General features: G+C 35.8%; 1 protein-coding gene across 3 annotated transcripts in view; it reads left to right on the plus strand.

The window, feature by feature from the left end:
• LOC6052422 overlaps nucleotides 1-15448 on the plus strand; it is a 62780-nt gene that overhangs the window by 38596 nt on the left and 8736 nt on the right. For all 3 annotated transcript variants that reach the window (XM_038260286.1, XM_038260288.1, XM_038260287.1), the window contains exon 5: nucleotides 7439-7619. In XM_038260286.1, the coding sequence (XP_038116214.1) occupies nucleotides 7439-7619 (181 nt within the window). The remainder of the gene's footprint in view (nucleotides 1-7438; nucleotides 7620-15448) is intronic.

Raw genomic sequence — 15448 nt, forward strand, 5'->3', positions numbered from 1 at the left:
TGTTTTGATTTTTTAAGGTTGCTTTACTTTCTGTTTCATTGGTCGTTTCTGGGCATTTTTTTTTTGTAAAGGATTTATTTTTAGTTTTCTGATTAAATTCATTATGTTTTGTTTTGACAAAAAACTGATCGCTGGATGACGACAAGTTCTCTGGACAGTAGCAGACCTTGGAAGATTGAATGGAAATAATAACTCTATAAAGTACCTGTTACTTCGTCAGGTCGTGCAAGCAAGCCAATGAATATCAATGAGTATTGACTCTACTCAAATTCTCAGAGGCCGCCATGTTTGTTTTTGGGTGAGGTGAGATTTTTCTCCGCAAAGTGTTTTGTTTTTCCTTTGGGTGGTTTTTATTTTTTCGTGGTATTTAACGGTGCGCGGCAATGTGTTGTTTACCTTTGAAATTATATCGCCGTTTGTTTGTGCAAAAAATCTCTAGACCGAGGCATTTTGCCCATGATTATGTGGACCATTTCAGACAGATGAGCTTTTGATCTCCAAATGGCTTTTGTTGTGTTTATGGCGGTACGGTCACTAGCTGGTGGTGGGCTATAAAACCCGTAACGTCAATATACAAAGTATAGAAATTTTGGCAGCTTAAACTGTTCTGAAAAACGTTTTAAAACAATAGCGATTGGCAGATCGTCGAATGTGTGTCGTACCAATACATCAAGTAAACAACGAAATATGGACAAAACTAAATGTCTCAGAAATTCTCAAATATTCTCATGATCAGGTGATTCATTTTGTCAGTACGTTTTGAGTTATCAACAAGCAATGTTTACAGATATTCAGTGTCCCTTTGTTTTCAAAACCACTTTGAGTAGAGTAAACAAATTCAGTATAATTAGATCAGAAACGCAATATCCTCACACTTTTATTCCGTTTTCTACAAAACCAACCAGCTCAACAACAGGTTTCCCTCAGAGACACAAAATTCGCTGTCCTACATTCTGAGTCAACCGTCTGCCGACCGGTTGGTTTCTCTCACAAAGTCACATTCTCAAACACCATTTCCAAACCTTTCCCAACTTTCCTCCATCCTTTCTCTCTCCTCCCCAAACCAGGAGAAAATATCTCAGAAGTCATTCACTTTGTGTCGTCCCTTAGAAACTGCGTGCGCGTTGCGTTCCGATCTCTGTTTGGGGGCTACTAATTTTAGAACATCATCGGGAGTGCTACCGGTGTGCAACATCTTGTGCAACACTCTCACTTTCTTCGCGCCGGTGGTAACAAAATCTAACATTCCAAAATGTACACACACACGCCGTCATTTTGCACCTTTGCGATCATGTCGAAGATGACGACAGGTCGCGAGGGACCAGCAGGCAGCTGCTTGATTCAATCACGGAAAAATTGTGTACGGGAATGTCTAACTGATCAAGAGGATAATTTAATTCTGGAAAACATCTCTTAGGGAGCGTTCTTTTATTGCGCAACGCAAAAAATTGAATTTTTGAACCCCCTCCTTTTCCTTCGTAACAAAATGTTCATACAAATTTTAAAAAAAATGTATGGAGCGTAACAAGGCCTTGTTACTTTGAGTTCACTAGATATACCGAAATCCAATTTTTTATTCTATAGTTAATATCTCAGAATCCTCTTAAGGGAAATTCACTATTTTTAGATATGTTACATAAAACATTCTGAAAAATCATAGAAAAAAACTCCCGAGACAAAAAAAAAATCGTTTGATCTGTCAGTTTATTCAGGTATGATTTTTAAATGACTTATTGTATTATAAGTCAAACTAATCACCTTTCTTTTGAAATGTGGCGAGCTGAAATCAAATTCGTTAAAAAAAAAAACAATTTTTATGACCACCCTAATCGCCAGACAAAAAGAAGACAAAAAACTCACATGCCGAATTTGAATCAAATCGGAGAATTTTTAATCTGGATCCTGCTAGGTGAAGGTGAATGAAACTTAAATATGTTTAAAGGGTTGTGTAGACAGGCGATTTTCAAAAAGATTCGAAAAAAGCACTTAATTTGTTTATTCAGTAATCTATTGAATCAAACTTGAATTTGCTGACAAGGGTCCTGATTTTCGGCTCAAAGATCAGAAATCACTCACTCATCGTCGAACGAATCTTTGCCGACTAACGCTCGCAGCCATTCGCGAGCGAACACGGTTCGCTTGCTGATAGCGTTTTGGCCAATCGCTGCACTCGGCGAAACAAATACTGAGTGAATTTCTGGCCTGCTCCACCACAGTTTGCCGTCCATTTATATTTGGCATGACAAAATTGCAAAGCATTTTTCATGACATTCATTTTAAGCAGTTAAATAAATGATCAAAACAAAACCGAAGGAAGACTATTTTGAGTTAGCTTTGAGCAACAAAGCGCAATCGGGAGTGAAATGTGATTTTTTTTTGTGTGCCTTTTGTTTCGCATTTTTGTCGTGTATTATGTGCTGTGAGGAGAAGATTGCCCTCTGTAAATGCAGCGTCATCAGTGCATAATTGGCAAAGGGAGCGCGTGGTCGTAAAAATATTCGGAGTGAAAAGTGATTTCTTTTGTGATTTTCAAAGCCCTTCCTATATCATCGTTGATCGGAAGGCACGGCGTCGGGTGGATTGTGTTTAAATTTGTCGAATAAGGTTTTATTTTTTTGTTGTGAAAAAGGCATTTTTATATAATGATCGAAAGACGCACTGACAATTTGGATCGTCGAGTTAATAGTGGAGCAAAATAATTGTGTGTGAGTGATTTTGTGTGTTAACCAGAAAGACCTTCCCATAGCATCGTTGCTCGGAAGGCTCGTCGACGGGTCTGTTATGAAAGTCCTCGCCATAGCGTCGTAGCTCGGGAGGCATCGAAAAGCCAATACCTTATATATAGCGAAATACTATGTGGGAGGAATGTTAGTCCGATAGTTGAAGTTGCAGACTCATCAATCTGCAACTTCAACTATCGGACTAACATTCCTCCCTTTCGTTGAACTGCAGGCTTCTTGGGAGGGCGCCTGTATTGACTAATAAAGTAGAGATCTTCAGAGGTTAAACAGTGAACGGATGGTTGGCTCCCACTGTTCATTTTTGATTCATTGTTTAACTTCAGCTGATCTGTCAATAACGGAGTAGCAACTCATTGGCAGTCAACCATGCTCATGCTCATGCTTTGAGCAACAAAGCGCAATCGATTGAAGTGAGAAGGAGAACAGAGAGAGAGTATTCAGTAGCGATTGGTGTGGAAGTGACAAACGGTAGGAAACGGTCAGATCAGTTTTTCGCCGCGTTCAATTTGTGATCGCAAGTTAATGGGTCTTTTTGGAGCAATCAGGACCCTTGTTTGCTGATAAATATATATTTGAAAAACTTAGAAAATTCTAGCAACGGAGAAGGACAACCATGGGTGGTCTCTCATGCTCATGCTCATGCTCATTTGAAAAACTTAGAAAATTCTTTGCTATTTTTTTGTTGATCCGACTCTTGGTAACTTGGCCTTTGAAAAAAATGTGATTTAGGGGAAAATATATTGAAAAGTGCTGCCCAATTAATGCTCATTTTCAATCGACGATATCTTGGGATCAATTGACCCGATTTTAATTTTCTGGATTTTTTTGCATTTACTCGAAAAAATATTTTATTTGATTTCTAAATCACTGAAAGACAACTTAAAGCCGCTTTCTGGCTCCAATCTCAGAACTTATTATTTTTTTTTATAATGTAATATTAATTTTGGTAAACAGTAAAAAAATCAATGAAAAGTAAAAAAAATTTACTTCTAAAAAATATTACATCTAAAAATGTTTTAAATTACCAATATTTCGTTGTAATTCCACTTTTTTCAGTCTAAATTGAGGAAATATAACATCATTAAAGAGGTAATTTTAAACCTTCTAGTGCGTCCATCCCGGGAATTCCTGGAACAAAATTCCCGTGATTTTTCTAAAACCGGGAATTCCCGAATCCCGGGATTTTCCATTTTTGATCTCGAGAATTCCCGAAATTGAGAAAAAACGAATTTTGTTCTGAAAATTCTGATTAGGATGTAGAAATAGATGAACATTTGACTACTTAATAATCGATTGTTATTATAAAGCATTCAAAATTTGTACTCGACATATTTCAGCATTAATTTGTCATATTATGGAAAATTGTTAAAATCTTATTTTAGAAATTCAAAAAGTGTCTAGCACTTTCCATATTTTCTATTTAATTTTATACTATTTTCAAAGACTGGGTATTAATTATTTAAAATTTTGAAAAAATACCATATTTAACTATTTTTCATCAAACACCGCCGACAAAGTAATACAGCTGTTTTAGTCATTTAGACTTTTGTCTTGATTTTCCCCTTGTTGGCAGTAGTGATTAAAACTGGTATCATTCTATTTGGTGTCGATGCTGTTTTTGAAAAAAATTAAAGAATTTTTTAAAGCTTTACAAGTTATGCCAAATATATCAAAATAAATAAAATATATGTAAAAGAGATTTATTTAATTTAAATCACATTCGTTTATTGAATAAGTTTCACGTAAAATCCAAAGCAAAACAAAGAGCAAAAATAAAAACAATTTTTTATTTTTATTTTTTTGACACCTTAAAACTGCTGTCCTTGTTAAGATTGATGGTAGATTATCACCAACTAATTCTATGATTTTAAGCATAAAACAACAAAATATACAACAAAAATGTTGATTTTGGGACAACTTCCCGTGATCCCGGGAATTCCCGGGATTCAAAAAATATTTTTCCCATTTCCCGGGAAATTCAAAACCCGGAAAAATTGGACACCCTAAACCCTTCCCATTTTACACCATTTGTTACACAGCAAATTCTGATGTTCGTTTTCAGTAAATATTTACTGAAAACTGCACTACTGAAATTTTCCGTTAGTTTTTCACTGATTTTCATTTAAAATTTGTATGGAGCTGTCAAAGTTTGCTGAAATTTCAGCAAGTTTTCATTTACTGAAAATTTCAGTAGTGCAGATTTCAGTAAATTTTACTGAATTCAGTAATGAGAAATTGTTGTATACTGTGTTATTAAGCAAAAATCGCTTGAAATAAAAAAAAATCGTTGTGAGGGTTTGGCAAAAGTTGAACAATTTTAACAGTAGCATTACGTACAAGTGTGACAAACCACACCTTCGTAATATTTCCTTATTTGAAATGTGACAGTCTGATCTTTGCATTGGAAAAGAAATTGCAAGAAGAGTAGCGAAATTACACAGATTTTTTTCTCAGAACGTTGTTTTGCAAAAAGTTGTGTGAATCTGTCCAACATTTCGAAGGTCTGCCCTGTTGTAAATTTCAGCGAAATCATCGACATATGAAGATTTTTTTCATGAGACTGAGCCCATGTTTTAGCCTTTAAGATAAATCAATTTGGTTAAAATTTTGGCCATTGTTTTCACTTATTAAGAGTTCTTATAGAAAGAATTCGATTCATTCCAGTAAATGGTCATTTTGCATAATAGTTAGGATGTCTTCAAAATTTCAAAATAATGTTACGTTTTTTTTTAAGTTCAACATGAAATATTATTCATTTTATTCTTTGTTACTGATATTCTTTAGAACCTAAATGAAGCACCGATTCCACGTCAATGTTTATTCTTCACCCCACCGTACACGTTGAAATCGATCTTCAACGTCAATTGATTCAATCAACATGGAATCCATTCTTACGCACACACACGATCCCCGGCGGCGTCTATTGACCATTCGGCATCACCTTGCCATTTCACACCTCTCCAGAATGAGTTCGAGCTCGATTTTTTCCAGTTCCAGCCAGCAGGCACTTCAAAAGTTTCGATTTTTGAAATTTATTTTTGAAGCCAGAAAAAAATCGCGAAATGAGGTCTTCCGGTAACGCCGCGATCGAATACACACTCTCGAATCATAAACAATTAAAGGAAAACCGTGTCTTTTACGTCAAGCCAAGAGATTGTAATCTAAAGAAATCGCAACGGTTTCAAACGGCGCGCCCGCTTACAAGGCTAATCGGGCAATCTGTATGCAAGGAAGTTCCAAAGTTGTTGCTAAATGCTGATCGCAGGATGGCGGCGCCCGCCCGGCATAAATCCACTAACGTGCGGTAGTAGTTAGCAGTGGGGTTTGTTTTATTTACAGGCCCATCAGGCAAAACTCCAACTCGGCGCGCGAAATCAATGACGTGCGACTTAATCATCTTCTTCAAAAGAGCGTATAGATACTTGCGGCAGAGACGCGCGTTACGTCCAGAGTATTCCCCGGGAATAAACTCCGGGTGTAGTATAAACATAGCATAGTGGTAGGTGATAGCTGAGTGTGCACCCAGAATTGGATGGTGTTACAAAATGTGGTTCTTTTTGCAGGATTTCGGAAAATAGTGTATTTCTTGAACACTCAGACTCAGACATGAGCAGGGTTGCCAGGTTGCCAGATAAATCGGGGTATGCCAGATTTTTCAAGTGTCAGCCAGAATAAAGATTCATCTTTCTCTGTGCCAGATATTTACAGATTTGGCCGGATTTTTCACTTGATGCTATTTTGAACAACTTTTTGATTAAAATTAATGAATTTAATTGAAAATCGAAAAAATTAGCATGTGTTTTTCTAAAAGAAAATGGCAATTCATAAATTGTTTGGCCATAAAATTAGTCAATCCATCTAAATTCTAAAAACTGTTTAATTAATCCATGTATTCCTTCCCCTTCACTATTCAAAACTGTTAGATTTTCGTCTGCGATTTTTTTCCAGATTTATTATCGAAACTTTGCCAGATTTTTAAAATTTTTACCTGGTAACCCTGGACATGAGTCATGAAGTGTTCATGTTCCAAGTTGAACATTTTGCGTTCATAAATTCCGTTTTGCGTGTACCAAAGCAGAGACACGACCAAACGGGTGTGTCTGCCAGCTGGTCCACACAATGTTTGGCCAATTCCTGCAGGTCTAGGTGGATTCCCACCAGGAGCAGCTTTTATGGTGCGTGTATTTATGGCATACCGCCGAGCTCTATTTTTAGTCCCCAACGAACGAACTAAATACAAACTTAAGCACCACACAGTATATACAGTTCAGCTGGTTCTGCTGGAGCATCCTGGTCTACGGGCGTCTTCTTCTTGCCCTTTGGCCACATGGGACGAAACGGGGCTAATTTTTTACACAACTGTTTTCTTGGATGTGGCAGAATCCAATGGACAGGAAATTGTGTGAAGGGATTTCATTAGCCCCCGGAGTTAGTGACCAAAATGGGGCGGTAATCCATTTTCGCACCACGATGGTAAGACATAAATTACTTGGCCAGTAACACCAGCAGTGTGGGTTGTTGTAGGAAGCTTTTTTGGGGTCACTCGGTGGAGTCCCCTGGGGTAAACGAATAAGTTCATAAGGAATTACTTGTTGCTTTTGTGAAATGATTCATTTCTCAGTTATCCTCGAATAATTGACTCGAAGACAAATTCTTCAACCAAACTCTAACCCAAATCTCCCTCCCTCCTCTTCCAGCCCCACCCTCAGCTCCCGGATCCGCGCGCTCAGGATGAGCATGGAGCAGGTTCCGACGGTGACGACGCTGCTGCGGGCCTCCCGCGACGCCAACGAGTACCTGCTGAAGGAGGTGTTCCGGGACATCCTCGAGAATGGCATCTCGCGCGAGAATCTCAACTCGACGGATCGCAGCGGACGGGTGAGTGTGCATTATTTGCGGGCTAATTAATCCGACTCCCATGGTGATAGCCATGGCGATGACATCCTTTGCGAGAGAGAGAGAGAGAGTTAATCCGGCGATATAATCCGGAACCATGCACGGATAAATTATGTCCGAAAAAAAAATGAGGACGATGAGCTGTTTACGATGGAATGTGGGAAAATAACTAGGTCCTGGCGGTGGCGCATTGACGCGTGGACAGGGTTTGACTCCGTCAACCGTCAACTGGGGTTGATTTGATCAGATTACTTGTTTTCGCAAAAAGAAAAAAAAACAAATCAAGTAAATTCTAGTGTCACGGTATCAATCTCATTCATTAAAGGGCCACTCAACTGTTGCTACCGAGTCATCTCTACTAAAGTTGATTGGTTTGTGTTATAGTTCATCCAACGTTCTACTGGCTGATGTGGATGATGACCTTTTGGCTAGGCCCTGTTTATTTGCGGGACTAGGCTGACAGTTACAACTCAGCCCACAACTTTGCCAGCTTTGAGGACGAACTTTCCCGTCGAGGAAGTTTGTGATCGGCCGTGGTGATGATGATGATGCGATGAAGTATGCTTTAGTACTGATTTGGCGTGGGAATTGCCGCAGTGGAACGTTGTTTGTTCCTGTCTGTAAAGTTGTAGACCATCGTACACATGATGTTGTATCTTCAAATGTCAATTAAATGTCATTTTAATTATTTTCTCAAAAATAAAAACCGTTTTAATTAAAACTTGATAAGGTCAACAAAAACAACTATAAAATAGTTTTTATAATATTTTGAAAAGGCAATTAAAATCATTTAAAACTGATGTGAATATTACTGCAACGTTTCCTTCTCTTCATTGTTTAAGAAATGGGATACCTGTACACCAGGTCTGCCCAACTTACGGGACGTTGGCCAGATTGTTCAATTCAATGAAACTAAATCAATATTAATGATTTTCCTTGATTTTTTTTTGTCTAATGGTTTCTTTATTTTTCTTTCTCTATTTATTGAAACTTTTGATAAAAAAATACAAAAAAATCAATGCTTTTCAAATTCCAAGCTAAATCTTCAAAATCTGTATCATAAAATGCTTTGAACATGGTTGCTTTGAACGATGCTGTCAAACTGATTTGAAATGAGTGCACATTTTTCCCTTGAGTTTCACAGCCTTTTTTCATCATTATTTGAAAACTAAAAAAAAAGCGTTTGATACAAAATGAACAAATTTGTCGTTTTACAATGTACAGTCCAGACTCGAATTATTCTAAGGCCTCGGAAAAAAAATCACTTCAGATGATCGAGCCTGGACTGTATTACTTTGTATAAGTGCAAAGAGGAGAGGATGTAGCAAAACAAACATAGAATTTGCTTTAGCGTTCGTTGAAACGTAAATGTGAAACATTGACGAAAATTTAGAACACATTTTCGAATTTAACACTTAAAAATTTAATTTATCATTGGAACTTTATTCTACTTTAAGGTTTTTATTATAATTAATCATTTAACTTTTATTTTTCAAAGAAGATATAGGGGTAATTCTCTACCAACTCACAAGAAATCGAGAAAAGTTGCCCCGACCCCTCTTCGATTTGCGTGAAACTTTGTCCTAAGGGGTAATTTTTGTCCCTGATCACGAATCCGAGGTTCGTTTTTTTCTATCTCGTGACGGAGGAGCGGTACGACCCCTTTCATTTTTGAGCATGCCAAAAAAGAGGTGTTTTTCCAGTAATTTGCAGCCTGAAACGGTGATGAGATAGAAATTTGGTGTCAAAGAATTAAAAAAAAAACGTATTTTTCATCGAGAAAATTACTAAAAAAGTGTTAAAACTCTGCCATTTTCCGTTACTCGACTGTAAAAATTTTTGGAACATGTCATTTAAAGGGAAATTTAATGTACTTATCGAATCTACATTGACCCAGAAGGGTCATTTTTTCATTTACAACAAAATTTTTCATTTTAAAATTTCGTGTTTTTTAACTTTGCAGGTTTATTTTTTAGAGTGTAACAATGTACTACAAAGTTGCAGAGCAGACAATTACAAAAATTTTGATATATAGACGTAAGGGGTTTGCTTATAAACATCACGAGTTATCGGGATTTTACAAAAAAAAGTTTTGAAAAAATTAGACATCGTCGATCATGGCCGTTTATGGTAACCCGCGACAGACACGGACGACGAAACAAAGAGAAACGCAAAAAGTAACTTTTTCAAAACTTTTTTTTGTAAAATCGCGATAACTCGTGATGTTTATAAGCAAAACCCTAATGTTTGTATATCAATTTTTGTAGAACATTATTACACTCTAAAAAATAACCCTGCAAAGTTAGAACAAACACAAAATTTTAAAATGAAAAATTTTGTTCTAAATGAAAAAATTACCCTTCTGGGTCAATGTAGATTCGAAAAGTACATAAAATTTCCCATAAAATGACATGTTCCAAAAAATTTCACAGTCGAGTAGCGGAAAATGACAGAGTTTTTAACACTTTTTTAGTGTTTTTTACGATGAAAAATACGTTTTTTCGGAATTCGCCATCAAATCGGGCGTCTAATTTTACATAAAAGTCCCTTTGACAACAAATTTCTATCTGATCACCGTTTCAGGCTGCAAATTATTGAAAAACACCTCTTTTTTCGTATGCTAAAAAATGAAAGGGGTCGTACCGCCCCTCCGTCACGAGATATCGAAAAACGGACCTCGGAATCGTGTTCAGGGACAAAAATTACCCCTTAGGACAAAGTTTCACGCAAATCGAAGAGGGGTCGGGGCAACTGCTGTGTGAGTTGGCGGAGAATTGCCCATAGTTGTTCCAAGTGATTGTTGTGTCAATTTATTTGTATTTCGCTTTCGACTTTTGATGCGCTTCCTCTTAGGTTACGACAGCAGTGTGTGTAAAAAGTGACAAAAACTTTAAATAAAATTTGTAAGTGTCTTATTTGATTGCTTTAACTTTTGCAGAGATGTTTTTTTGTCATTTTTTGTCTGCACAAAATTTTAAAACAAAAGGTTTCAAAAATGATATTTATATTATAACAGCTATGCCTACTTAAAAAATTAGCAAAATATCAATGAAATTATGGAAATATGTTTTCCCAAAGTATTGTGTCTTTTTCAGATATGTGGTCCAAAATATTAAAAAAAAATCAAAAAAAACTTCGAGGAGCCCTATTAGGTAAAAAATATAAAAATAAAAGTGATACAATTTATTTTGAAAATTTTTCAAGCGACTATACAAGTTTCTTCCACACAAAAAAGTTAAGAGCGAGTCCAAGAGCAAAGCATACCCATCTCGCATCGAACTCACCAATCTGCCTGAAATTTCCAGGGGTTGTTTGTACATATAAAACTAGCATTTGGCCAAGATATGAGCACTCTAGGTCAACGGGATGTGGGGCAAATCGGGATCTTTAAAATGGCTTAGACAAAATTCAAATAATATTCAAAATTCAATATACATCTGAAAGGGCTTGAAAAATGTAACAAAATGCAGGATGAAGCATCCCAATCGATTAAATCTAAAAGGAGTTATTGGCATTAATGTGAAAAAATAGCACAATTTTCAAAACTCAAATAAAAAAGTGATCCATCCAGATATCAACTAGATTCGACCTGGAGCCTGTAAGGGACATCTGGGACTACCATCTAAGATTGATAACGCTTCGGGTATGGCAGTTTACCATATAAAATAGACGATATTTCTTTTAGTGATTTTTTGGTTGTAAATTTTTGCTCAGGAGACCACTTAGATCCAATTTTCTGGTGATAATTTTATCATATTCATATTTCTGAGTCTATTTCACATTAGAAACATGCATAAAAATGATTATTTTATTTATTTTAGGCAAAAACCTGAAATAAAATTTTAATTGGCCTTAGTTTGGTACAAATTTTATTTAAGGTTTTTATTCCACGGCTCTGGTCAAGGTCAAAGGGTTTGGAATAAAACAAAAAATCAAATTTTAAGGCTGACTTTAAAAATTTCGAATTATAAAAATGTAACAAAATTTTAAATATCAATTGGGTGCTAAAATTAAGCTTAAATTTGTGATAGACAGTTCCCAACGATAAAGCTTATTTTTCTGGGAACAATGACCCTTTGTACGATCGCAAAGGATTTAAGATGGGTTTTCAATGCAATTTTTAAAAATTAACATCGTGGTCCTTCTTGACAGAAAAGGTCCTACTTGACAACTCGGTTTCAAGGAGATCATAGTTGATCCATTGAACAAATGTTGTCTTGTTAATATATATTTTTTGCATTAAAATGAAAAAAGTGATCAGAAGTGGTTTTAATCGTGTTTTTTACCGTTGTACATAAAAATTAACATAGGGCTTTAGGACCCAATAATTTTGATTTTTAACACGATTTCATTTTTACTCTAGCTATTCAAACAGTGTTATGCTATGTGAAAAATCATAATTTATCTGCGCTACCTTACATCAGAATTAACATATTTTTTTGAAATGCTACGCAGGAAATGCACTTTTGATTAATTTAGTTTAAAAATTATATTATGCAAAAAAATGTCTTTAAAAAAATCTATTTCCGTTCTAATTGAAATTGAAAAAAATTAGCAAGATGTAAGATGTCTACTTTAAAATGAATTAAATTGAGAGTTCCACTTGAAAATCCCTAAATGTTGGTCCAACGGAAACAGAAACGATTATTTTCTTTCAAATTTTTCACGTGTAGTTTTTCCGTTTGCTATTGGCCGAAAAAAACTGCAAAAATTTTCAAGATCTGGGAATAATGGAAACATAACAGAAAAGTATTAATTTCCTATCGCGCATATTGCACAAATGTGCGTGGGAAGTGTGCGGATTTTCCGCAGCAGTTTTCCTCGGCAATTTTCCCCTCCTATTTTCCATATCGCCACACCACTAAAACCGCTGCGATACTCACGAGTCTCGGGGCTTGCATTCCTCGGTAAAAACCTCGTGATAGGCGAAAATTGATTTATTTACTTTCACGTCTCGATTTCCCGACCGGCGCTTTTCAATTGGCACGGGAAAAAGGTCGAACGGTGTGTGGCGTCTCTGTGATCGGTGCCCGAACAGAACCCGCGCGAGTTTCACGTCCAGGGACGTCCGATTGAACGATTCGCGGAAATTTTGTTATTACGAACAGTGGGATGGGCTTGTAGTGGGCAGAATTTTATTGTTCATGTTGAGTAAACAGTTTTGTCTGCTCTAATTGTATTTTCCTTGAAATCATAATTGTTATTTAAAATCTGGAAATGTCTTCAGAAGGTTTTACCAAGGTCAAAATTTGAGTCAATTACAATAAACTACCGTGATTTGAAAACAACTTCAAATAGGGGGTAAATACCACATATGCATGGTTTGGGAACTGCAAGTGCTAATTTCGTGGCAGCAGCTGCCACAGGTCAGGTTGAAATGGCCAACCGAAATGTTGACTGCCACCCGGGGCCCGGGTTGGCTGCGTTGGCGTGAATCATGGACTTGTTTTGGCTGAGGTCTGAACCACGCCAAACGTTGTTGTGTGCAGCGGTTGAGCAGAGGAAAAACAACCAGCCACGTCAGTGATTGAGTTTAAGTAATTTAATTTAAATTTAACCTACTCACGGTCGATTGATAGGTTGCGGTTTCTGAAACAAAAAAAAGACACCGCGGGACAGCCACCGCGAGAGCGCCAGGAGATGAATGAAATTTGTTCAGCTTCATTGAAGACACAAGAGGAACGAAATTAGGTTAGCTCTACTCGGCAATGATGCTGTTTGCTGTTCAAAATAGATTATCTTTAAATGTCAAAGGGTGCGAAATAAATTGTTGAGCAACTAGATGATCTAGGGGCCGCACTAACAAATTTATTGAGGTTATTTTCAATCATATGCGATTAGTTCGAAAAATAAAACTTGTTATATTGATTTGTCAGTAAAATAAAATCGTTTACCGTTGACTAAATTACTAAACAAAAATTTGCTTAATTAAATTTAAAAGATTGATAATTTAGAATCAGAACATCTTTTGAGCTTTGGCACAACATAGTCGAAATTCATTTGGCAGTGTTGGCAATTTAGGAAAAAAAATATTTGTTTTTAGGCGTGGAAAATTGAAAATAAAATTGCTTAATTTTTATACGTAAAATTAAATTTGCATTAAAAAATGGGTATTCGGCCTCGTCGCTCCGTGCCATACTTTCATACACTTAGCCCAGGGCCCAGGACGGCGAAGTCCTTGTAGATAAAAGGAAGACACTAGTGGTTGGTACTAGCAATGGTGGCCGACAGCTAAAAAGTCAACTTCGTTTTTAAAAAATTACTGCACCGTTTTCCAGTTAGGGATCATCCATAAACCACGTGGACTAGTGCGTCCATCCCGGGAATTCCCGGGACAAAAATCCCGGGATTTTTCCTAAACCGGGAATTCCCGAATCCCGGGATTTTCTATAATTTGTCCCGGGAATTCCCGAAATTGAAAAAAAAAATCATATTTTGGTCTGGAAATTCAGATTTGGTTGTGAAAATAGTAGAACAATAAAATGAATTAAAATTTGTATTCAGCAAATCTCAGCATTAAATTGGCATTTAAGGAAAAAATATTATAATTTGAATTACCAGGTCCGCAAAATGCCTAGTGCTTTACATTTTTTTCTCTATTTTTTATTTTTTTGAAAAACTGGATATATTTACGTATATTTTCGATTTTAAATAAAAAAAAAACAATCTCATATCAAATTATTTATAATCAAACACCGGCATCCAGGGCAAATACGTACAAATGTAACGAATAAATACAGCTATTAAAGCAAAAAATATTTGCATGACGTTTTGGATTACTTCGGTTGAAACAGTAACAGAACAAAACAATTTGTACTTCCAAATGTATTGCTCTAAAATCTCCTGTACCTATTTAGACTGTAGTTCTGATTTTCCCTCGGTTGGCGGTAGTAACTTGAAGATAATTTGTAAAATATGTTTTATATAAAACAATGAATTCAAAACTTATCTAAAATTTTACATTGACTGGTATCATTTTATTTATTGTCGTTGTTTGTTTTCTAGCTGTTTTAGTCATGTCATATAAAATATATATAAAAGAAAAAAAATATGAAAGAATTCCAAAGTTTTTTGAATAGGTCCTATAAACATATGGAAAACAAAAGCTTATTGGACCTTTTCAAAAAAAAGAATTATGTAATTTGATTCGCAAATAAAAAAATGATTAATCATACTGGAATTAAAAATAGTAGTTGATATAAAATCCTAAACACCACAAAGACAAAAAAAAATCTTTTAGGCTATTTTAAAACTGTCGTCTTTGTTTAGATTGAAGTGAGGATTATAACCATTTGATATTATTAAGCTAATTCAATGATTTTAAGCTTGAAAACATAACAAATATAATGAAACATAGATTTTATTACTGATTCAAAAATTTCCCGGGATTCCAAAAATATTTTTCCCATTTCCCGGGAAATTCAAAACCCGGGAAAATTGGACGCCCTAACGTGGACACTTTAGGGGAGAAGGGGGGGGGGGGGGGGGAGTATGGACAATTGTCCACGAGAAGGGGGGGAGAGATTTCCAAAAAAGTGTCCACGTGGTTTATTGATGGTCCCGTTATTGCAAATCATAATTATTTTTTTTTTTTTGTCTGAAAATATTATTTTCGAAATGATCAGACAATTTCCTATACATATGGTTGAAAGACATTGAAGACTAGTCTAAAAAAATATTTTCTGTAAAAAAAATCTATTTTTTCATTTTTTTATTTACTTTCTTATCCATAAACAAAATCTATTCACTAATACAGTATTTTTAAAAATAAATGTGTTTGAATGAGCCAAAAAAAACAATTCTTGGATTAA

The sequence above is a fragment of the Culex quinquefasciatus genome, chromosome 3, assembly GCF_015732765.1.
Source record: "Culex quinquefasciatus strain JHB chromosome 3, VPISU_Cqui_1.0_pri_paternal, whole genome shotgun sequence".
Classification (NCBI taxonomy): domain Eukaryota; kingdom Metazoa; phylum Arthropoda; class Insecta; order Diptera; family Culicidae; genus Culex; species Culex quinquefasciatus.